General features: G+C 59.6%; 3 protein-coding genes across 8 annotated transcripts; 2 read left to right on the top strand and 1 right to left on the bottom strand.

Annotated features, from left to right (window-relative positions):
• Positions 1-873: 873 nt before the first annotated feature.
• EFEMP2 (EGF containing fibulin extracellular matrix protein 2) lies at positions 874-7,845 on the top strand. The gene is made up of 11 exons (XM_060019280.2): positions 874-1,007; positions 1,314-1,431; positions 1,665-1,713; positions 2,329-2,535; positions 3,140-3,262; positions 3,543-3,659; positions 3,804-3,923; positions 5,271-5,390; positions 5,479-5,605; positions 5,848-6,043; positions 6,913-7,845. Exons 2-11 carry the CDS (start codon positions 1,321-1,323, stop codon positions 7,072-7,074), a joined length of 1,332 nt encoding a protein of 443 aa, XP_059875263.1. The 5' UTR covers positions 874-1,007; positions 1,314-1,320; the 3' UTR covers positions 7,075-7,845.
• A 40-nt stretch (positions 7,846-7,885) lies between these two features.
• Positions 7,886-13,548, bottom strand: MUS81 (MUS81 structure-specific endonuclease subunit). 6 transcript variants are annotated; one of them, XM_060019274.1, is made up of 16 exons: positions 13,164-13,548; positions 12,944-13,070; positions 12,615-12,697; positions 11,968-12,066; positions 11,784-11,852; positions 11,538-11,623; positions 11,098-11,238; positions 10,827-10,925; positions 10,619-10,740; positions 10,428-10,525; positions 9,747-9,863; positions 9,557-9,652; positions 9,247-9,375; positions 9,067-9,170; positions 8,137-8,220; positions 7,886-8,045 (listed from the first exon to the last, which is right to left on the bottom strand). In XM_060019274.1, exons 1-16 carry the CDS (start codon positions 13,296-13,298, stop codon positions 7,979-7,981), a joined length of 1,656 nt encoding a protein of 551 aa, XP_059875257.1. In that variant the 5' UTR covers positions 13,299-13,548; the 3' UTR covers positions 7,886-7,978. The 6 variants fall into 6 exon arrangements, 5 of the variants coding, with proteins under 5 accessions (XP_059875257.1, XP_059875259.1, XP_059875258.1 ...); XM_060019276.1 differs by having other exon boundaries at positions 10,619-10,728; XM_060019275.1 differs by having other exon boundaries at positions 10,827-10,922.
• Positions 13,549-15,721: 2,173 nt separating this feature from the next.
• CFL1 (cofilin 1) lies at positions 15,722-19,638 on the top strand. Its single transcript, XM_060019273.1, has 4 exons — positions 15,722-16,186; positions 18,090-18,397; positions 18,677-18,753; positions 18,980-19,638. Exons 1-4 carry the CDS (start codon positions 15,737-15,739, stop codon positions 19,090-19,092), a joined length of 948 nt encoding a protein of 315 aa, XP_059875256.1. The 5' UTR covers positions 15,722-15,736; the 3' UTR covers positions 19,093-19,638.
• The last annotated feature ends 1,046 nt before the right edge of the window (positions 19,639-20,684 follow it).

The following is a 20,684-nucleotide window of genomic DNA, read 5'->3' as shown; positions in this document are numbered from 1 at the left end:
CTCCGCCCAAACTCCTCCCCTTAGGGCTCTCCCTCTGCTTGGGAGAGGATGCAGAAACCCGGGGACTGGGGGCGGGGTGTGTGTGTGGGGTCGGGGGACGCTGGTGGGAGGATGGCCAGGAAGGCGATGGCACCGGACCCTGGCGTCCTGCACGCCCGAGTTCGGCCCTGCCCGCCTTCTCAGGGGCTTCCATTCATTCTGGGCCAGAAGTGAACTGCCGCCCCCGCCCCAAACTGAGGTAGCCTCTCGGACTGAGGGCTCGCAGGAGGCCGTTCTGGAGTGAAGGGACCGCCTGGCTGAAGACAGCCCTGGGGATGGAGAGGAGAAGGGACCGAGATGGACAGTTCTGGACCTGGGAGCGTCTTTTCTTAGGGCGAGGGTCTGGTGACCCTGGACGAAGTTCTGGTATTTCCAGAGTGACTGTCCGCGTGCACAGAATAACATTCTGGAGGCTGCAGAGTGAGGATCTGGAAGTCCCAGGATTAGGTGGGGTCTAGGTCCCCAGGATGACATTCTGGGAGGCGCAGAAAGAGTCTGTGGGCCCCGGCCTTAAGTGCACAGGAATTCTGGGGGCGCAGATTAGGCAGGGTCTAGGTGCGCAGGATGACATTTTGGGGTGCGCAAAGTGAAAGCGTGGGGGCTCCTAAGTGAGTCGGGGGCCTGGCATCAGGGCCAATGCCCCCAGGATCGGGCGCTAGGGGACCCTGGCCCGGCGCCGGGAGGCGGCTCCGGGAGGCGCCGCGGGGGACCGGGTGGGGGCCTGCGGCCGGCTGGGGGCGGAGAAGTGGGGGGTCGGGGTCCCTCCCCCTGGCACGGGCTCAGGAATCCGCTGAGGGGCGGGCGGAGGCGCCGGGGTGGGCCGCGCCGCGGCGGGCGGGCGGGCGGGGGGCGCTTCCTGGGGCCGCGCGTCCAGGGAGCTGCGCCGTCCGCCTGTCCGTCTGCCGCAGGCAGTGCCGAAGCCAGCCGAGCCGCCGGAGCCGCGGGCCGCGGGGCCGTCGCGGGCCCAAGTGAGTGGCCGTCCATGGGGGGAGGGCGCGAGCCAGAGTCTCGGCCGAGTCGCGTCAGCAAGGAGCCGAGAGGCCCGCGCTCCTCGGCCGGAGCCGCTGGGGGACCGGGCGGGGGCGGGGCGGCCCCGGGCGGGTGGGCCCTGAACCCCGGCCTGCGTGAGGAGTCGGCCCTCGGCCCTGGGAGGCTCCGGTGCCCCAAGCACGGTTCCGGGCAGGAGGCGACCGGGGCCACGGCTCTGAGTCCTGGTACCGGGAATGCGGGCTGCTGCGGCAGAGGCGCCCTGACCCCCGCCCACCATCCCCCAGCCCCAGGATGCTCCCCTTCGCCTCCTGCCTCCCGGCGTCTCTACTGCTCTGGGCGCTGCTGCTGTTGCTGTTGGGGGCAGCGTCTCCCCAGGATTCTGAGGAGCCCGACAGCTACACGGTGGGGACAGTGGGGTCACTGGCCTGGGCTGGGCTGAGCAGGGCAGGGACACAGAGACCAGGATCCTGGGGTGGCTGCTGCTGGGGAAGATTCTCCCCTCCCCTGGTTGGTGGAGCAGCTGGGGCCATTGTTTGGAGCAGGCGGGGAGGGTGGCCAGGCTTGGGCCCTGGTCTTGGCCTGGTCAGCTAGAGGCGGCCAGGGGTGACCACTGGCCACCTCTGGTCCCCTTGTAGGAATGCACAGACGGCTATGAGTGGGACCCTGACAGCCAGCACTGCCGGGGTGAGGATGCTTGGGGGACTGACTCACCCCCGAGAACCGGGAAGGGGATTGCAACCCCACCTCCAAGAGCTGCTCTGTCTCCTGCCCAGCTCTGCCTGGCCGTGGCCAGCTCTGATTCTCAGGGGGCCAGCTCGGCTAGGGGTGGAGAAACCATCCAGGCCCCTCCCTCTCAGAGAAACCCAGGACACCCTGCCCGCCCCCCTCCCCACCCCCTCAGGAGTCTAGAGAGCAACAGGGCGCTGTCCTGGATACCTCCTCTAATCACTGTCCTATCCAGCTTTGTCCTATCACGGCTCCAGGAGAGCAGTGCCTGCGGGGGTGGGTAAGGAGGCCTGCACATCACTGTTAGGCTGAGTCAGGGCCAGGGCTTTGGGGAGGGACAGAGACCCTCTTGGGGGCAAGAAAATGGGGGTGACTATAGGAACAACTGCTCCACCATCAGCCCTGGCAGCCCTGGGAAGGGGTCCTGGGCAGGCAGCCTTAGCTTCTTGAGTAGAGAGGGAAGGCCCTGCCCGGGTCACTCAGCTTAGAGAAGGCTGAGATGGGCTCCTGCCTCCCACCCCCTCCACGGCCGGCCCAGGAGACTGGCTGTGCCCAGCAGGCCCCTCTCCGCAGATGTCAATGAGTGCCTGACCATCCCGGAGGCCTGCAAGGGGGAAATGAAATGTATCAACCACTATGGGGGCTACTTGTGCCTGCCCCGCTCTGCTGCTGTCATCAGTGACCTGCATGGCGAGGGACCACCACCACCAGTGCCCCCTGCTGAGCACCCCAACCCCTGCCTCCCGGGCTATGAGCCCGATGAGCAAGAGAGCTGCACGGGTGAGTAAGGGTCACCCTGGCACTGAGGCTTCCAACCCTTCTACCGAGCGTCTCTCACTGCATCTTAAAAACTTACACCTCATGTTCCTCCCTTGCTCAAGAGCCTCCTCAGGGCCACTAGGATAACATCCAGACCCTTGTCCAGACCCTCACTTTGCGTGGGGCCTGCCGCAGGGGGCCCCAGCTCCTGTTACACTGCCCAGCCAGCCTCTGGGACCCTCGCCTTGACTGCTGCAGACGTACTGCAAGAGCTCTGCCTCTCAGCCTCTGCCCCTGCCCCTTCCTGGTCTGCACCCCACCCGTGGGTGCCTCGGACCTTGGAGGAAGGCCCTGGAATCTGTGCTCCTGGGAGTATGGGCAGGGCCTTATCCTATGCTTCCCTGGCATGAGGTCTCCCAGCGTAGGGGTGCCGTTCTCATTGGCTCCAAGCTGGTAAACTCTTATTTGTGCTGTTGGGCGGGTCCACATGTTCCCGTTGTGGGTGCATCAGTCACCCACACATCCATGTAAGTGGTACCTGACCTGTGTGCTCCCATACTGAGGTGTCTGTCGTGTCGGGTGGTGCATGGGCTGCCAGGCGGGGGCTGAGTGGTGTCTCCTGCAGACGTGGACGAGTGTGCCCAGGCCCTGCACGACTGCCGCCCCAGCCAGGAGTGCCATAACCTGCCTGGCTCCTACCAGTGTACTTGCCCCGACGGCTACCGCAAGATCGGGCCCGAGTGTGTGGGTGAGTCTGGGGAGCGGCCTTTCTAGTCCCTGCTCTTGCCCATGACCTGGCTCTCACTCTAGCACCTGATCCCCATTCCAACCCACCCCCAGGTTTCACCCCAGTCCCCTGCCACCTCTGCCTTACTGTCCCCAGACACAGGACTGTGTGCATGTATGTGTGAGTCCTGGATGATCTGGCCCAGCCCAGACACAAGCAAGACTATGGGTGATGAGTCCCAGCTGGCCTGGGCCGCACCTGACATTTGCCCTCTGCTGTCCTCCCCCTGCCTCCATCCCAGATATAGATGAGTGCCGCTACCGCTACTGCCAGCACCGCTGCGTGAACTTGCCTGGTTCCTTTCGATGCCAGTGCGAGCCGGGCTTCCAGCTGGGGCCCAACAACCGCTCCTGCGTGGGTGAGGCCGGGCTGGGCCAGGCTCCTGGGTCCTGCGCAGGGTGGTGTGTGGGGGGGGAGCTCCCTTCCTGACCAGCCCAGGGGCAGCGGGGGCTCTGGGCTGCTCCTCGGCTTTCACCCCTCCCCCTCTTCCTGGCACCCCCAGATGTGAACGAATGTGACATGGGGGCTCCGTGTGAGCAGCGCTGCTTCAACTCCTATGGGACCTTCCTGTGTCGCTGCCACCAGGGCTATGAGCTGCACCGGGATGGCTTCTCCTGCAGTGGTGAGAGCTCCACCCCTGCCGCGTGTCCCTCCACTGGTCCCCCAGGCCCTGTGTCATGCTGCACCTCCTGCCACACAGCCCTCCCCTTGATGCCTCCACGTCCCGTCCATCCTGCACCCATGTGCCTCCTGGTACTCCACCCCAGCTGGTGGCTGGGCACCTACAGAGCTGCCCACCTGGTGGGGAAGGCACAGAGGGGAGCAGTCAGATCCCCACCGAAGCTCAGTAGGGAGACTGAACGAAGATGTAGGTGCCCCCCTCCCTGGGAATCAGGCTGATGTGCGTGCGAATCCTGGACCAGGGCAAGTCACTCTTCTCTCTGAGTCCATTTATTCTTCTGTAGAATAGGTTGTCTTGAGAATTAAGTGAGAAAACGACGACAGACTTTTTCAAGTCCCAAGCAGCAACGCTTTAAAGTGAATTAGCATTTATTGAGAAACTGCCCTGTGCAGTATGCTTTCCTTACATATTTGGCCTTATTTAATCCTGCCAACAATCCTATGAGATAAATAGCAGTTTTTCCTCCTCTGCAAATTGACATAATACTTCCCTCAAGTTTTGTTGGGAGGATTACAAAAAATAAGATAAAATACTTCAGTGAAGAGAGATTGAGTGACTTGCCCAATGGGGCCAGGGCTCTATCTCACTCCATGTCAACCGGCCACGTGCCCTGTTTCTGTTATGCTGTGTGCTTTGCTGGCGAGGAAGGCCGCATTGGTACCTGGCTAGGTGCCGGGCAGCATAAGGGGCACAGAGGAGAAAACCTGGCTCCTGCCTCTGCTGCTCGCAGTTGGCAGGAGGTGACTGTAATTGGGCGGATTGTAGGTTGCAGGATTCGGGCAAAGTACTGAAACCCAGAGCAGGCTGGGATGCCTCGAGGGCTCATCAGTCTAAGCCACTGATTTTATTGACAGGAAAACTTAGGTTCCCCAAACTCAGTCAGTAGGATATAAAGCCAAACCTCTAGATTCCCAGTGCTCTCATTTAGTATCACCTTATAGTCCTGGGGCAAAGACAGATCTGTGAGCTGGGCAGGCCTTTCTTTTTTTTTTTTTTTGCCATGTGGCTTCTGGGATCTTAGTTCCCGGACCAGGGATGGAACCTATGCCCCCTGCAGTGGAAGCGCGGAGTCTTAACCACTGGACCGCCAGGAAAGTCCCCTGGGCAGTTCTTTCTTGAACCCTCTGTCCGCTGCTGAGTTCCGCAGGGCCTGTCTCTTCTGCTTCTTTCTACACTGAGCCTAACCTGGGGCCAGGCTCAGTCGATGAGATGAGCATGTGTGGGGCTGAGCTGGAGGACTGCGGCAGCCCAGTCCTCAGCCCCGCCCCCCTCCCCCTCCCCCCTCAGATATCGATGAGTGCAGCTACTCCAGTTACCTCTGCCAGTACCGCTGTGTCAACGAGCCAGGCCGCTTCTCCTGCCACTGCCCGCAGGGCTACCAGTTGCTGGCCACGCGCCTGTGCCAAGGTACAGGTTGCCCCGGTGCAGCGGGCAGGGTGGTGTCAGGGGCTGGTGGCCTGGTATCCGGGTTCCAAGCCCCTCTCCCCCGGCACAGACATTGACGAGTGTGAGTCGGGTGCGCACCAGTGCTCTGAGGCCCAAACGTGTGTCAACTTCCACGGGGGCTACCGCTGCGTGGACACCAACCGCTGCGTGGAGCCCTATGTCCAGGTGTCGGACAAGTGAGTCAACTCGACACCAGGCCATAGCAGAAACTACAACTCCCAGAGGGCTCTGCGGCTGACTGGCGCCTGTTCGGGCTGCCGAGTGCTCTGAGGGCCGATGGGAGTTGTAGTCCAACTAAACCACACATGCTGTTACAGCAGGAGTGGGAGGATCCTTTTGGGATCCCTAATTCTGGGGGTGGGCCAGATTTGGAGGATGGGCTATGACCTCATTCGTGTTCCCATCTCGGGGTCTCCAGTCGCTGCCTCTGTCCGGCTTCCAACCCCCTGTGCCGGGAGCAGCCCTCGTCCATCGTGCACCGCTACATGAGCATCACCTCGGAGCGGAGCGTACCAGCCGACGTGTTCCAAATCCAAGCGACCTCCGTCTACCCTGGCGCCTACAATGCTTTTCAGATCCGTGCTGGAAACTCGCAGGGAGACTTCTACATTAGGGTAAGGCTTTCCCTTAACCCCATCCCTCAACTGACTTGCATAATCCAAAACTGAATTCCAGGAAACCTTAAGTGGGAGACGCAACTATGCCACCATGCCCCGCCTCTTCTCTGTGTCCCTCCCCACAGGGGTCAGAATTTCTGTAGCAAGGTAGAAGTGTTATAAATTCCCTTGGTACAAACTACAGATTGTTAAATACAATTCTAGCAAGGCACTCAGACACTGGGGTTTGAGTCCCTGTGCTGGTCTGCGTATCTGGCTTCAACTGCTTCACCCTTAGGACAAAGGACTAGCATGAGATGCTGGAGGTAACAGACACAGCAGAGTCTGGGAAGGGCAAACAAGTGGAGCTGGATCTTGGAGACAGAGGCAGCAGGGGTTGGCACAGGGGCCTGGGGTCTGAGAATCCAGCTCTCTGCTGGTGGAGGTGGGAGGAGGGCAGGGTCTGGATGTGACACAGTGAGAGAGGTGTTAAGGGTTTGTCTGGTACCAGTGCTGGTTTTCTCTTTCTGGAATTGAGTGCTTTGAAGGGGAGTCTGCCTGCTCCAGGTCACCAAAGGCCCCACTGCTCCCAAGTCTCACACCTGGTCCTGAATCAGTTGACCGTGGTTAGACAAAAGAAGAACTAGCTGGAAAGGGTGGGAAGAGCACCAGTGGGATGTTTCTGAGGGCAGGAGCCCGGGTGCAGATGTCGAGGGAGTCACAGGTCTGGATGAGCGCCTGGGGTCCCAGGCTGACCAGGGCTCTCTCCACTTCACAGCCAACTGGTCGTGGATACCAGACTCAGGGCAGGGAGGTGATGGCGGAGTAGGGTCCTGCTGCGTAGGTTGACGCGATCTACATGTCCCCCCACCCACTGTACCCTGCAGCAAATCAACAATGTCAGCGCCATGCTGGTCCTCGCGCGCCCTGTGACAGGCCCCCGGGAGTACGTGCTGGACCTCGAGATGGTCACCATGAACTCCCTCATGAGCTACCGGGCCAGCTCTGTACTGAGACTCACCGTCTTCGTGGGGGCCTACACCTTCTGAGGAGTGGGCGGGGGAGCTCTCAGGGAGGGGGAGGTTCCCTGTAGCCGAGGAGCCTGGGGCTCAGGGATGACTGTGTTCTGCTAAAAAGGGAAGACGCTGTTGTGAAGGGTAGAGAGAGAAAGGCAATAAAGGGAGAAAGAAGGAGTCCTGGTGGCTGAGGTGGGTGGGTCACACTGCAGTGAACCCCAGAGTGGGGAAAGGGCAGGCTCATGGGAGGCAGGCCACGTCCACCTAAAGGCGGGGGGTGTCTCTGTCCAGGATGAAGGGCTCCATTGACAGGAGCTGGGAGCTGCATCCCCAAGACTGGAACTGGCCTATATACCATGGGCATCAGAATCACCCTGAGGAGGCAAGAGGTAATGAGGCTGCAGACTCCAGGCCACAGCCCAGAAACGTGGGCTTGGCTGCTCTGCAGTGGCCCGAACAATCCTGCTCTAGACAGTGCCAGGAGGCCCTGGGTTTCCATCCTAGCTTGGTCTCAAACGATCGCTCCCTGAGCCTCAGTGTTCCAATCCATAAAATGAGGCAACTGGACTGTCAGCGCTTTATAAACTTTTCTTTTCCTAGCTACAGAACTTCTTCTCAAAGGAAACTTTATTTGATCAGAGAACTCTGATGACATAAACTAGATTCAAAGTTGCAACGCCTCACTGACTTCATCTCCCTGGCAGTCTCAGTGCCCTGCCAGGGGACCCCACGGGTCCTGAGGAGCTCAGTTTAAAAACTGGACCCAATGGTCTCCCCAGTTCCCACCTGGATATCTTACAAGACCCCTGGGGCCTGGCATCTCCTCCTAACACATAAAGCTGCAAACACTTAAGATTTTTATTGTAGCCCAAAGATCCCGGTTAAAAGGCTGCGTAGCCTGGGAAGATGGGGGCGGGGTTCTGTCTTGTGGCATAGCTCAGGTCAGGGGGCCGTGGCTGCAGTAAAGCTGTGACAAGGTCCTGCTCAGAGCTGGCCCCAGATTCCTGCACAAAGAGAAAGGCACGTAAGGGTCAGGCCTGGGTGAGGGTAACCGCACCCCACCTACTCTCTCCAGGTTCTGTCTCCTGCCCTCACCTCTGCAGGGGTCCGCACTTGATGGTGCTCAGCAGCATTTCCTTTTCCTTCGGCGTGGCACAGGCGTCATAGGCGGCCAGCAGGCTGAGGGTGGGGTGGGGAGTATGAGTTTCTAAGTTTTGGCAATGGCTGACTGCTGGCCCATCCCGAGTGGCTCAGGCCAGTGTCACGGGAGGCGGGCCGGAAGAGGTTGGCATGGGTTAGAGGAGTCAGGACCATGGCCGCACTTCCTGAACCTGGCATTCAAGGCCCTGCTCCATCCTGCTCACCCTCCTTTCATGCTTCTGCAAATGTTTCCCAAGTATGGCTGTTCTTGGCCCAGTCTTCATGGCCCGCCCACTCCTCCAGGAAGCCTTCTCTGCTGCACCAGGTACAGGAAGTCCCCTCCATACGAACCTTCAAGTTGTGAACTTTCAAAGATATGAACATATGTTCGCATGTCCAATCACGGAAGTTAGTTCATGTGTCTGGTGTACATGCTCACTCACGTGCATCCTCCACAGGTGGCTGTGCTTTACTCTACGGTACTGTACAGAGTACAGGAGTACAGTATCTTTACTTCAAGCCCAGGATGTCCAGAAGCAAGCGTAAGAGCAGCGGTATATAGCTGACTGTGTTAGTTGGGTATTTAAGCTAACTTTGTTAGACTTACGAACAAATCGGACTCATGAACGTGCTCTTGGAATGGAACTTGTTCGTATGTAGAGGACTTAACTGTAGAATGTCTCTCTCCCCCTCCTCCCAATGCCTGAGATTCTGTCTGGTCTTGGCTGGCTCTGTCTTCCTCACCACCGGACCTCCGTGAACTCCTCAGGTATCAGCTGGGTCTGTCCAGCCCTCACAGAGCCAGACTACCCGCAAGGCACTGGCTGAGTTGACGTCCACGCGGTGTGGGCGGGGGCAGAGGACAGGGGCTCTGTGGCCGCCTACCTGGCAGGGGTGCTGTACTGATCTACCAGGGCTGCCGCCTTCTCCCCGCTCACTCCGCGCACCTGCATCAGCTGCCTGGCAAACACCTCCCGCACAGACTGGGCCTGGGGTCGGGGGAGGACCATGTGAGGAGCGGCCCAGGGCTGGACCTCGTAAGGAGGGGCTGGGCAGAGGCAGTACCTTGTTCTTGATGGCTCCGGCGTTGAAGTCGTTGAAGGTGAGGAGTGAGCAGAGAGGGTTTGGGGAGGGCCCAGCCCTTGATTCAGGGTCCCCTTGGGTTCCCCAGGGGCGACTGTGGAGGGTGTGGCCCTGAGGGAAGAGGGAACTGAGGCCAGGCCAGAGCTCTAGGGGACAACCCCCAGCCAGGCCTTGCCCCATCCCAGGCCTCAGTGGGCCAGCCTGAGAAACAGGGATCCCACTCACCTCGCCTTCCCTGAGGGAACACGCGACCTAAGTAAGGGGCCAGTGCCGGATGGATGCACCTGCTCACCTGGTAGAGTCTCTGCAGGCCCCTTGTCAACAGGGCCAGGTAGGCTGCTGACTCCTTAATATCTGCTGTGCGTTTCACAAAGAAGCCATCGATGACCTGAAGAAGACGATCCAAGGGAAAGAGAGTGGCTCCCGAGCAGAGCCGTAGACCACAGGGTCCCTGCCAGCCTGGCCCTGCCCTCCCGGCTCACCTGAGTGTTGGTGACAGCCTGCAGCAGCGTGCCCTCGGGAAGGCTGAGGTTACGCACTGAGCCATGCTCTTCCACCAGGTATACTCGACGGCCCAGGCCGCAGCGCTTCAGCCGGAACTGGGCAGGCAGTTGGGGAGGGTGAGGTGGGTCAAAACCTGGATGCTCATATGCTAGGTGTCCATCAAGTCACCCTCAAAACCGTCACAAGACCTTGGTCCCACCAGTTCGCCTCCTCATCCTCCCTAGCTTCTCCACCTGCCTCAGAGCGGCCTCCACACCTTTGCTCACGCTGCTACTCTTGCACAGAAAGCCCTGCCACCATCTGAGCGATGCCCATTCTTCAAGCTTCCCTTGGCCTATACGTGGCCTATGGGGTCAGCCTAGCAGCCGGCACTGACACATAGCTGCTGCGGTTCCACTCCTGGAGGGGTGAGCCTTGTTTACCCCAGGCTGCAGGGGCTGGACACCCTAGGGGTCCTAACATGCTCCTCTGCCCTGCCCAGAGACCCTGCATACCTACTGTGTGCCTGGAGGGGCCCGAGGGGAGTCTGATCTCGGGGCTGCCCTGGAGCAGCTCTAGAGGGGGTGTGGCTGGAGGTGTGGGAGCTCTGCCTAGATACCACCCAGAAGTGCCCCTGAGTGGGCCCGGGGCAGGGAGGGTGGCGAGGCCAGTGAAGGAACCTTTTGCTCCCGGAAGCGGCCGTCGATGATGCTGCTGCACAGGTCATCCAGCCGCTTTCGTTCCACGATGTGGTCCAGGACTAGTTCTCCAGGTCGTGCTGCCGAGAGGCCAAGAAGTGTCCCATTGGCTCGCGTCCCCTCACCCTCCAGGCCCTGCCTCTGCCCCCCACCTGCCCATCCACACCCCTTACCCGGGTCCCTGGGACTGGTCTCTTGGGCCACCCACACGAAGTCCCCAACGTGCAGCTTGCGCACCGTGTGGGTCACGTGCAGCCGCTGCAGCTCTCGGAGCAGCTCTGGCCTGGATCCCGCCCTGGAGTTGCACGGTGGGAGGCCTGAGGGAGGGCAGGCCAGGGCCCTCGCCGCGTCCTCTCCCTCACCTCCCCCCACCTCACTCACCCCTTGGTCTCGCCAACGTCCACGCACAACAGCACCCTGTACTCTCCAGGCCCCAGCTCCAGCGGTGGCTGTTGGACGTTCCCTTCGCTGGCGCCACTACTGGGGAGAAGGGGTGGAAGTCGGTGTGTGCAAGGCCCGGGCTGCTGCTCCTCTAACCCCTAGGAGGTGGGGCAGCCACAGCTCAGCTGGAGCTGATGGAGACAGGGTGGGGTCCTGGCCTCATTTTGGGGACGATTCCTGCTCCCCTGTTCTCCCCCCTCCCCCTCCTCACAGCTCAGCTGAGGCCGCTCCTGGCACCGCAGGCTCCTCCCCAGGGGGCTCCTCTGGCCCGCTGCCCACACTCAGCAAGCTCAGGCCCTCCGACTCAGACAGCTTCTGGGCCAGCTCCAGACCCTCTGGGGTCAGTGAGTACCTGGTGGGTGGAAAAAGAGAACACAGATCTCCCTTCTTCACTCATACTTGGCGGGCTCCCCTGCCTGCCCCCAGCTAGGCTGGTCTCACCAGCCTTGGCGACACTTCACAAACAAGGCCAGTGGCTGCCCAACACCCCTCCTGCTAGCCACGTTCTCGCCCCTCAGATCAGCTGCCTCTGGACCTGCCCAGGGCCACTCCTCTGGTCGGCAACAAGTACACATCAGGCTGCAGGGCCACCTCAGCACGGCACGCATACTCCCCGGCCCTGCCTCCTGCATCTCACGTTGTTCTCCCCACCTAGCTGGCTGCTGCGTCCTGAGGACGAGATTCCTGTGGAGGAGGGAGCGGAGGGCTGGCCAGGGCCGAGCACTTCCAGGGGCCACCTGTTCGTACGGGAGGAGACCCTTAGAGAGCTCCCAGGGCTACCACCTGCCCACCCCCTTGTCTCACCCCGCTGCTTGCTCCCAAGAAGGGCAGCCTGTGGTGGGCTCAGGGTCAGATCCAGAGCCACTTGGCTCCCTCCTTCCCCCTCTCAGTGCTCACCCTTGGAGCCTTCTGGGCACACCTCTGCAGCAGCTCATCCTTGGTTAGGAAGCCGTGGCTGCTAGGATTCTGTAACCAAGGCAGAAATGTAACCAACTTAGGTTCAGCGCCCGAGCAGCCTGCCCCAGGAGCCGCAGGCCCGTGGCCTCAGTTCCCCGGACTCCCGATTTGGTCAGGCGCTCACCAGGTGTTCCCGGTACAGCAGCAGCAGTACTGCTCGAGCTCCCGAGTGCCGAGCTGGCCAATACTTGCCAGAGCCTCCTGCTTTGAGCTGGGTTGGACCCTGAAAGGTACAGGGGGCCTTTGAAGCCAAAAGCCAGCCAGCTGTTGCAGACGCAATCCCTGGCAAAGCTGAGGTTCAGGTTCTATCTCAGCAGACTAAACGGCCCTGAGCAAATTACTCAGCTGCCTCTCTAGCTTCTGTATCTGTAAAATAGGCCATGTGATAGTATGATCTCCTGCAAACTTGGGATGAGACGGTGGACAGTTTCAGGGGGTGGGGGGTGGGGTAGGGGTGTAATCGGCCTGGCCCAGCCTCAGTTCTAGCACAGGACAGAGAAGGTAAGACAAGAAGACTCAACAGCAAATCCCATAACTTACTGGGTTTGGCCCCCTAAATAGCTTGATCATGGAATTCTCTCAACTGACTCTATTATAACTCACTATCTACACCTACAGATAAGAAAATTAAGCATCAGACAGAATAAGTCATTTGTCCAGAGCCAGGTGTCACTGGTGGGATTTGGACCCAGCCCAGCTAAGTCCCCCAAGCCAGAAAATCTTACTCCTGGTGCTCCCGCTTTCCCTTCTACCCCCCTGCCCTCTCCTCACTGGCATGTAAGGATCCTGGACTTTGGCAGGCCTTTCCCGGGCTGGACTCTTCGCTCCAGGTGGTGAACATGGGGCGTGGTCACCTGCGGGAGTAGAAGAGAGTCAACCCTGGACCCTGGAATCCAGCAGGTAGGATGGTCTGTGACGCGGCCAGCTCAAGTGGTTGGTGAGAGCGGTGAGGTTCTGAAAAAGTCAACCACTAGCCCGACGTCAAACAGCAACTTGGACAGGAGCAGGGAGCCTGAAGCCAAAGTATCCCAGGTGGTTACAGAAGCTGCATCTGAGGGAGGCTCAGGGGACCACAGACCCCTGCTCCCAGCGTTCACCACCTGATGCCTTGTGCTGCTGCAGCCGCCGGTCCAGCATCCGGCAGAGCCCGTCTCCGAAGTGCTGTAGGATCTTAGCTTCCTTGCCGCTGTGCAGGGGCAGTGGGTACCGCCGTAGGGAGCGCAGTGCCTGGCGGAGTAGGGGTACAGTACCGGGTCAGGGTGGACCTGGCTGTCTGGCCCGGCCAGCACCTGTCCCCCATCAGGCCCGGCCAGAACCCACCTTCTGAAACACGAATTGCGTGCGGCGCCCTCTGCTGACTGCCTCGTCCCGCCACTCGGTCAGCCAGCGTACGAAGAGCGGGTTGGCGCAAACGGGCAGCGGTCGTTTCCGGCCCAGGCGGACCGGCGCTGCCATGAGCCCCAGGGCGTGAGCCCCAGCCCTCACGCCGGCAGGACTGAAATGCCGCTAGTTCTGGAGACGGGATTCGAACACCTGGTTCCGGCGGAGGAGGGCAGGACCTCTCCAATCACGTGGTCCCATGCGGGGAACTAACCAAGAGGACTGATTTCTGCTGCCCTCCCCGCCCCTGTACTACTCTAAGTGGTCGGTGCCAAGCACAGTCTCTACCGCTTCTCGCCTTCCCGCCGCCCCGGGACAGGACGAGCCTTTCGGACGCGCCCCGCCCGCCCCAGGCCTTGACCCGCCCCTTCCTCCCACCCCAGATTCGAGAGCGGGGGTGGAGGGGTGGGGGTCCTCTTTGTGCGGGAGAGAGGAAGGTGGACAGCGCCGCCCTGTGGCTGGGAGGTCTGGTTGCGGCGGTGCATACCGAGTAACCTAAGGCTGTCAGTTTCGGGCGCGCTCTAGCGGAGGACGGTATAGAGACTGGGCTTATGAAGAGTCCGGGGGGGTGGGGGAACAAATGGGTTGCAGGTAGTTTCGTCGGAGGGACATTAGGAATGGGTACAGGGAATGAGGACACGAAGGTAACGCGAGAGCAGCTGAAAGACCCTCCGAGGAAATGGTGATCCCGAGCTGGGGCCTCCATGGGGGAGGGGCGCGAAGTCGGGGACACGCAGGGAAGGCCAAAGCTTGCAGGACGGGGAGAGGGGGACAGAGGACAAGCAGAGAGGGAACAAATAGGAGGTACTGGACATCGGAATATGTGGGAGGGGCTGAAGTGGTAGCGTTGTTGGAATCGGGGTAGCAGCCTGGGAGTAAGAAGCCCGGACAAGGGGAAAACACTTCATCGTTTTTGTTTTTTTTAAAAATTATTTATTTATTAATTTTTGGGTCTGTGTTGGGTCTTCGTTTCTGTGCGAGGGCTTTCTCTAGTTGCGGCGAGCGAGGGCCACTCTTCATCGCGGTGCGCGGGCCTCTCACTGTCGCGGCCTCTCGTTGCGGAGCACAGGCTCCAGACGCGCAGGCTCAGTAGTTGTGGCTCACGGGCCCAGTTGCTCCGCGGCACGTGGGATCTTCCCAGACCAGGGCTCGAACCCTTGTCCCCAGCATTGGCAGGCAGATTCTCAAGAACTGCGCCACCAGGGAAGCCCCACTTCATCGTTTTTGAGACTCATTGGAGGTGGGGGACCCTCAGGGAGGTTAAGATGGGAACTATGCAGAGGGGTCCCAGTTGAGCACGAGAGTCTCGCCAGCAAATTAGAGCAGCCCTCATCTGCTACACCGGAAGTGGCGAGGTGCGGATCTGAGGCCTTACTGGAGCGGAGAGGCGGGCGCCAGAGCTTCCAGGCCCGCCCCTTCAAACTCCGCCCCGCCTCGATCCCTCACCCCCCCAGCCTGCTCCACACTCCCGCCTCCCGCCCGACGCTGCCTTATAAGGAGCCTCCAGCGGGCGTTCGGTTTGGCCCCGCCCCCTCTAGCCTCATGTCCTAATAAGGACATCTAGGGCATCCCGCAGCTAGGGGCGGGCGGGAGCGCGTCTCCAGGGTAACTGCGAAGTCTCCCTCCCCCTTGTCGTTGCTCTAGGAAACTCCGAAGCTCAAAAAAGGTGGAGCCAGCCTCCTCTCCAGGCAGGGCCGCTTGCGCGAGGCGGTTGAGCTGTGGCCCCCGCCTGAGGCTCCCGGGAGCTCGGTTGGTGGGCGATGCGGCGGAAGGTCCCCGACTACAACCCCCGGCATGCTCTGCGACGTACCCCACTCTCGGGAGTCGCTCCCCGGGTCCTGAAGCCCAGCCTTCTGGCTCTTCATTTACACCCTTTATTCTGCATATGGGATCAACGCCCCCAATTCTCTTGTTTGCGACCCTGTCTTCTCTTCCTGCAGAGAAAGAGGGCATGGCCTTTGTTCGAGGCCAAAGAAATCTTCCCGGACTCCCCCACCCCAGTTTCTTTTTTTGAAGGTTATGCTCCCACAGAGTTTCTGTCTCAATTTCTGCCGGTACTAATTAACCATATGCCTGGTTACCAACTCGAGAATGAGACTCAAGTTTGGTTTAATATCTATTTCCGCTTTTCACTGTTTAGTAAAAGGCACATAATCCTTGAATTGAATGCACAAACCCCTGTCTCATGATTTTGGCTTATTACCTCATGATTTTGCCAAACACCCTAAAAACAAGTACAAATCTCTATTTTCAAAGATTTCCTCGTAGCCTTTCCCTTGCGTTTTTTTCTCTTATTTTATTGACGTTGCATATGGCCTTTTCTCAGTAGACAAGAGTGGCTTTACACATGGAGGATGCTTAACAAATGTTTATTGGATAGAAGGTGCCTTATACTGGCGATTCTCCTTGCTCTAGGGCTGGATTCCAGGCCAATGAATAGGTGCTTCAATTCGGAAAACCAAAATACTAACTCACTGAAAATTTTCAGACCAAAGGATCCAGATAGTGCCAAGATGGATCTTAGGAAAACCGTTTCCCTCCGAGGTAGAGAGCGCGAAGTCGGGGCTCATTTTCAGGTCATATTACCCAACGCCGAGGCCTTCGCTCAGCTCCGAGCATTTCCTGGGAAATTCGACCAACGGGTGCGCTCTCCGTGCCATAGCCCCGCCTCTCTCGGCTGTTTTGAACTACATTTCCCAGTATGCAACGTGGAGCAGGGAGGCCGTCAGGTGAAAAAGACTCTGTTACCCAGCGAGCCCGAAGACGGCGCAGGACCCTCGGACTTCATTTCCCGTCGGCCCGCGGGGGGAGCGCCGGAAGCCCGCCCCGCCCCTCATTGTGCGGCTCGTACTAAACGGAAGGGGCCGGGAGAGGCCGCGTTCAGTCGGATCCCGGCAGCAGCTGCAGCGGCTCTTGTCTTTTCTGGCTCTCCTTGCTATCTCCTTTTCTCTTCCGGAAACATGGTGAGCGGCAGGCCATGGCGCCGGAGGGGAGGCGGCTGCGGGTCGATCATCTGCGCGCGCTAAAGGGAACGGGGGAGCGACGTCGGCATCCCCTCCCCCAGCTCCCCGGGCGGGATGAGGGTCTCGTGCTGAGGGGCGGGCGGCGCCGGGACGCGCGTGCGCGCCCGCGGGCGCCGGTGAGGGCCGGCTTGGACGTCGCTCGCGCGCCCCCTGGACTCCCTTCCCCTCCCCCACCCCGCTGTTGCGCCCGCGCGGACAAGGGCCGTGGGGGAGGGGTCCAGGGCGCGCGCGCCCGTCCCTCGCTGAGCAGCCGGTGTCGCGCGCCGCGGCGGGGCCGAAGAGAGTCGGCTCACGGGGGCGCGCTCGACGGGAGCACGCGGCATCCAAACCTGGCCCGGGGGCGGCGAAGGAAAAGCGCGCGAGCGGTCTCGGCGCGCGCGCCCCACCCAGGGGCTGTTCCTATCTCCGCGTCACCCTCCCTCTCAGGCGGGTCTGTCTCGAGAGCAGGTGGCAGGGATGCTCGCAAGGGGCGGGGGCGGCGCGGCTAGCGGGGATGCGGGGGTGTCCGGGTCCGGGCGCAGGCGCCTGGGATTAGAGACTTGCACCGCGCAGCACAGAGCGGACAGCGCGGAGATCACGGCCGTGCTCGGGAGCTAGCGAGCCCACAAGGCGAGCTGGGTTCGCAGACTACACCCGGCGGACGCTGGAACGGCGCTGTCGGCCGGCGCGTGCGCACACGGTCCGGCCTAGCTGCTGGGCCCGAAGCCGTGGACCAGCGGGGCTGTCGGCTTTCCAGGATGGGGCCTGAGGGTGGAGCCGAGTTTAGGGAAGTGACCCAGGCGGGCACCGCCCGGAAACCACCCCGTCCCCTGTGTTCGGCCCGAGGGCTGCGAGAGCCGAAGGTTGGGTAATTTGTCCAGGCCCGCAGCGCAGGGGGGCGATAAGCTTGTCGGTAAGGGCGCTTCCTTAGGGTTGAGGCCCTGGAGGTGTTGCTTCCTCTAGGTACGGGTTTTTTTCGGGGAGGGGGCTGAGTCTAGCCGGTCTCCTTTCCCCGCCTACTCCGGAAGCGGCTCAATCACGTGGCCGGCTTCCTCTGCAGTTCCGGGAGCGGGGGCAGATTTCACCGTGGACAGTCTCACCCCCATTCCTGGCTAGGGTGGACCCCAATACGACCCAGAATAGAAGTTTAAAGAGCTCTCACGGAGCTCTTTGAGTTTGGGCCTTTGAGTTTGGACTGCTAACTTCTATCAGCGACCTTTGGGGCCTTGCATTTTTTTCCGGAGAACAGGGAGTTGTCGGGTAGGGCCGTAATTAGGGGTTTGTTCTTCCTTTGGTGTAGGAAGACTCCAGCAGAGAAAGGGATACCTTGTGTGATAATTGCGTTGAACAGTTCTGATGGGCTTGCTAGAACTGTTGAGCACCGTTGGTGACTCCTCTAGCGTTGTGGGTCCTGGTTCTCTCGTAGATGACTATGACCTGGTTGTCTGGGTCCCTTTCTACTCTCTGTGAAGTTCTGAGTCAGCACTATGCAAAAGCTGAGACTGAGTACCGTGCGTCTGTAGGTTCTTTTAATTCTGGGTTCACATCTTGGCCAAGACTTTGCTTTTCACAGGTCTTTAATCTAGCCTGCAGGATGTCGGAGTGGGGAGGAATGGTGTTGAGTTATGTGATCAGAGGTCTCTTCTGTGGCGGCTTTTCTGGGGTTGTGTCACATCTGATCCTTTGACAGTGACTTGGGTGGGAAACTAGTGATACTTGTCTTGGGAAGGGGATTAATGATGTCTTGGGGCTGAGGACTATATTTGTTGACATCTAGACAGATTTCCTAAGAAAGCAAAGGAGGGACTTCAGGGCACGTCCCAGAAACTTGTTCCTTATGAGGTGCGTGTGGCTCGTCCTCTAGGCCTCTGGCGTGGCTGTCTCTGATGGGGTCATCAAAGTGTTCAACGACATGAAGGTGCGTAAGTCGTCGACACCAGAGGAGGTGAAGAAGCGCAAGAAGGCGGTGCTCTTCTGCCTGAGCGAGGACAAGAAGAACATCATCTTGGAGGAGGGCAAGGAGATCCTGGTAGGTGATGTGGGCCAGACTGTAGACGACCCCTACACCACCTTTGTCAAGATGCTGCCAGACAAGGACTGCCGCTACGCCCTCTATGACGCAACCTATGAGACCAAGGAGAGCAAGAAGGAGGACCTGGTGTTCATCTTCTGGTGAGCTTCTCCTGCAGGCACCTTTTCCTGTCACCTGCCGTAGCTCTGTCCCACCCTGCTTTCCCAGGACAGGAAGGTCTGTGGCTCCTTGTTAACCCAGAGGTGTGCGTTTCAGGGGAGGGTGTTGTAATAAAATGCCTGTCAGTGAGGAACTTGATAAAAGCTTGAATGTTAGGGGCCAGCTCAGGGGTTTCTGGAAGTCCTGTATCGCTTCAGGGCACTTGCTAGACTTGGAGGAGGGGGCTTTGCGGTAAGTTCTCTGATTCTGTTTCCCTCCAGGGCCCCTGAGTGTGCACCCCTTAAGAGCAAAATGATCTACGCCAGCTCCAAGGACGCCATCAAGAAGAAGCTGACGGGTAAGGGCCAGCGCTGGTGGTGCCGTAAGCCCTTGCATTCAGGCCTTGGCTGCAGGGTGGGGTGGACGGCATGGTGGAGGAGAGCCCTCTCTCTCTGTCTCCTCTTCACTGCCTGCTGGATGTAGCCTTATCCCGCCATCTGTTCTGCTGGCTCCTTCCCAGCTGCAGCACACCCACCCCCGCCCCAGAGCTCCCTCTCACAGATGCTCCCCCTTCTCCTCCACAGGGATCAAGCATGAATTGCAAGCAAACTGCTATGAGGAGGTCAAGGACCGCTGCACCCTGGCAGAGAAGCTGGGGGGCAGCGCCGTCATCTCTCTGGAGGGCAAGCCTTTGTGAGCCCCCTCCAGCCCCCTGCCTGGAGCATCTGGCAGCCCCAGACCTGCCCGTGGGGGTTGCAGGCTGCCCCCTTCCTGCCAGACCGGAGGGGCTGGGGGGAACCCAGCAGGGGGAGGGCAGTCCCTTCACCCCAGTTGCCAAACAGCCCCCCCACCCCCTGGACCTTCCTCCTCTTCCCTCCATCCCTGACGGTTCTGGCCTTCCCAAACCGCTTTTGATCTTCTGATTCCTCTTGGGTTGAAACAGACCAAGTTCCCCCCAGGAACCCCTGTTTGGGGGGGACCTGTATTTTTTTTAACGACACCCCAGTTCCCCCCTTGTTCCTCCCTTTTCCCATGCTGCCAACTTCTAACCACAATAGTGACTCTGTGCTTGTCTGTTTAGTTCTGTGTATAAATGGAATGTTGTGGAGATGACCCCTCCCTGCGCCACCTGGTTCCCCTCCCCCTTGCCCCTGGTCACAGCCACTCATGGAAGCAGGACCAGTAAGGGACCCTCAATTAAAAAAACAAAAAAAACACACAACAATAAAAAGGCTCACTAATGGGATGTTTGTTTGGAGGTTGGGGCCCAGGGGACCTTGGGGGCGGGTAGGCTGGGAGGATGTGTAGCATCTCTTCCCTAACCCTCCTTCCAGCCAGCCCCACACGCCCTCATTTGGCGCCAGTGACTAGCTGAGTCTCCTTTCTGACAGTTCCCTCTCTATATCCTGGCGTCATAGTTGGCACCAGCCTGGAAGGTAGCTGAGCCAGGGTGTGTCTGCTACTGGCTGCAGGGGTTCCTTGAACAGAGAGGCTTAATCCCTGAACTGGTTTCTTCTGTTGCCTTGACCCAGGTGGGCAGTAGGACAGTGAGGCCCATTCTGTGATCCCCTGTGCAGTCTTGCCCAGATGTGGGCCCCGAGACTGCAAGTTACTGGTTGCTTCTTGACCTTTTTCTCCACTTTCAGTATTTGGTCTTTGGCTCTGCTCTCTCCCCTGGATGGCTGACTCATTTATAAGGGCTGGGTCCAGTGGCTGCTGTGAGTCCAAAGCCAGGTTGAGTCTTTGGCCTTCTGCAGATGTGGCTGGGGGCCAGGGTGGGGCCAGCCAGGTGGAGTCCAGGACTTCAGACCCAGGTGTCTTGGGCTCCACCTTCCTGTGTTTAACCAAGAGAGTGTTGGCTGGAGCCCCACGCTTCTTGCTGGCATTGCTGTGGGCTCTTTTCCAGCCCTGTGCTTTGGGTTTTCGCCTGCCCTGCAGGTAAGGTGGAAGTGTTGCCCTAGGGGTGGTGGTGATGGAGGATTTATACCCTGCCCCCTCCCCCCCCCTGCCATCAACTAAAAAAAGCCTGGAGTTAAAGAGCTGGTTCCTTAGTGCCTTGGAGCTGGCCAGTATCTCTGGTAGGGAGGCAGGAAGGGGTAGTTCCATTTTACTGATTAGGAAATGGGTGTAGAGGATTTATAATTTGTTTTATGCGTGGTCTGTGCCAGGGTTTATGGGGGTGGTGGCACGCCTTGAAGACTGCTCCTGGATTCCAAGTTCTGGGTCTTGTACCTTCCCACAGAGAGCACCACTGGCACTCTGAAAAGCGGCTGAAGACACTGCAGGGGT

This window comes from Delphinus delphis, chromosome 8 (genome assembly GCF_949987515.2).
Source record: "Delphinus delphis chromosome 8, mDelDel1.2, whole genome shotgun sequence".
NCBI classification, from domain to species: domain Eukaryota; kingdom Metazoa; phylum Chordata; class Mammalia; order Artiodactyla; family Delphinidae; genus Delphinus; species Delphinus delphis.
The sequence above is the reverse complement of the archived record's forward strand: the minus strand, read 5'-3'. Positions and strand labels throughout refer to the sequence as shown.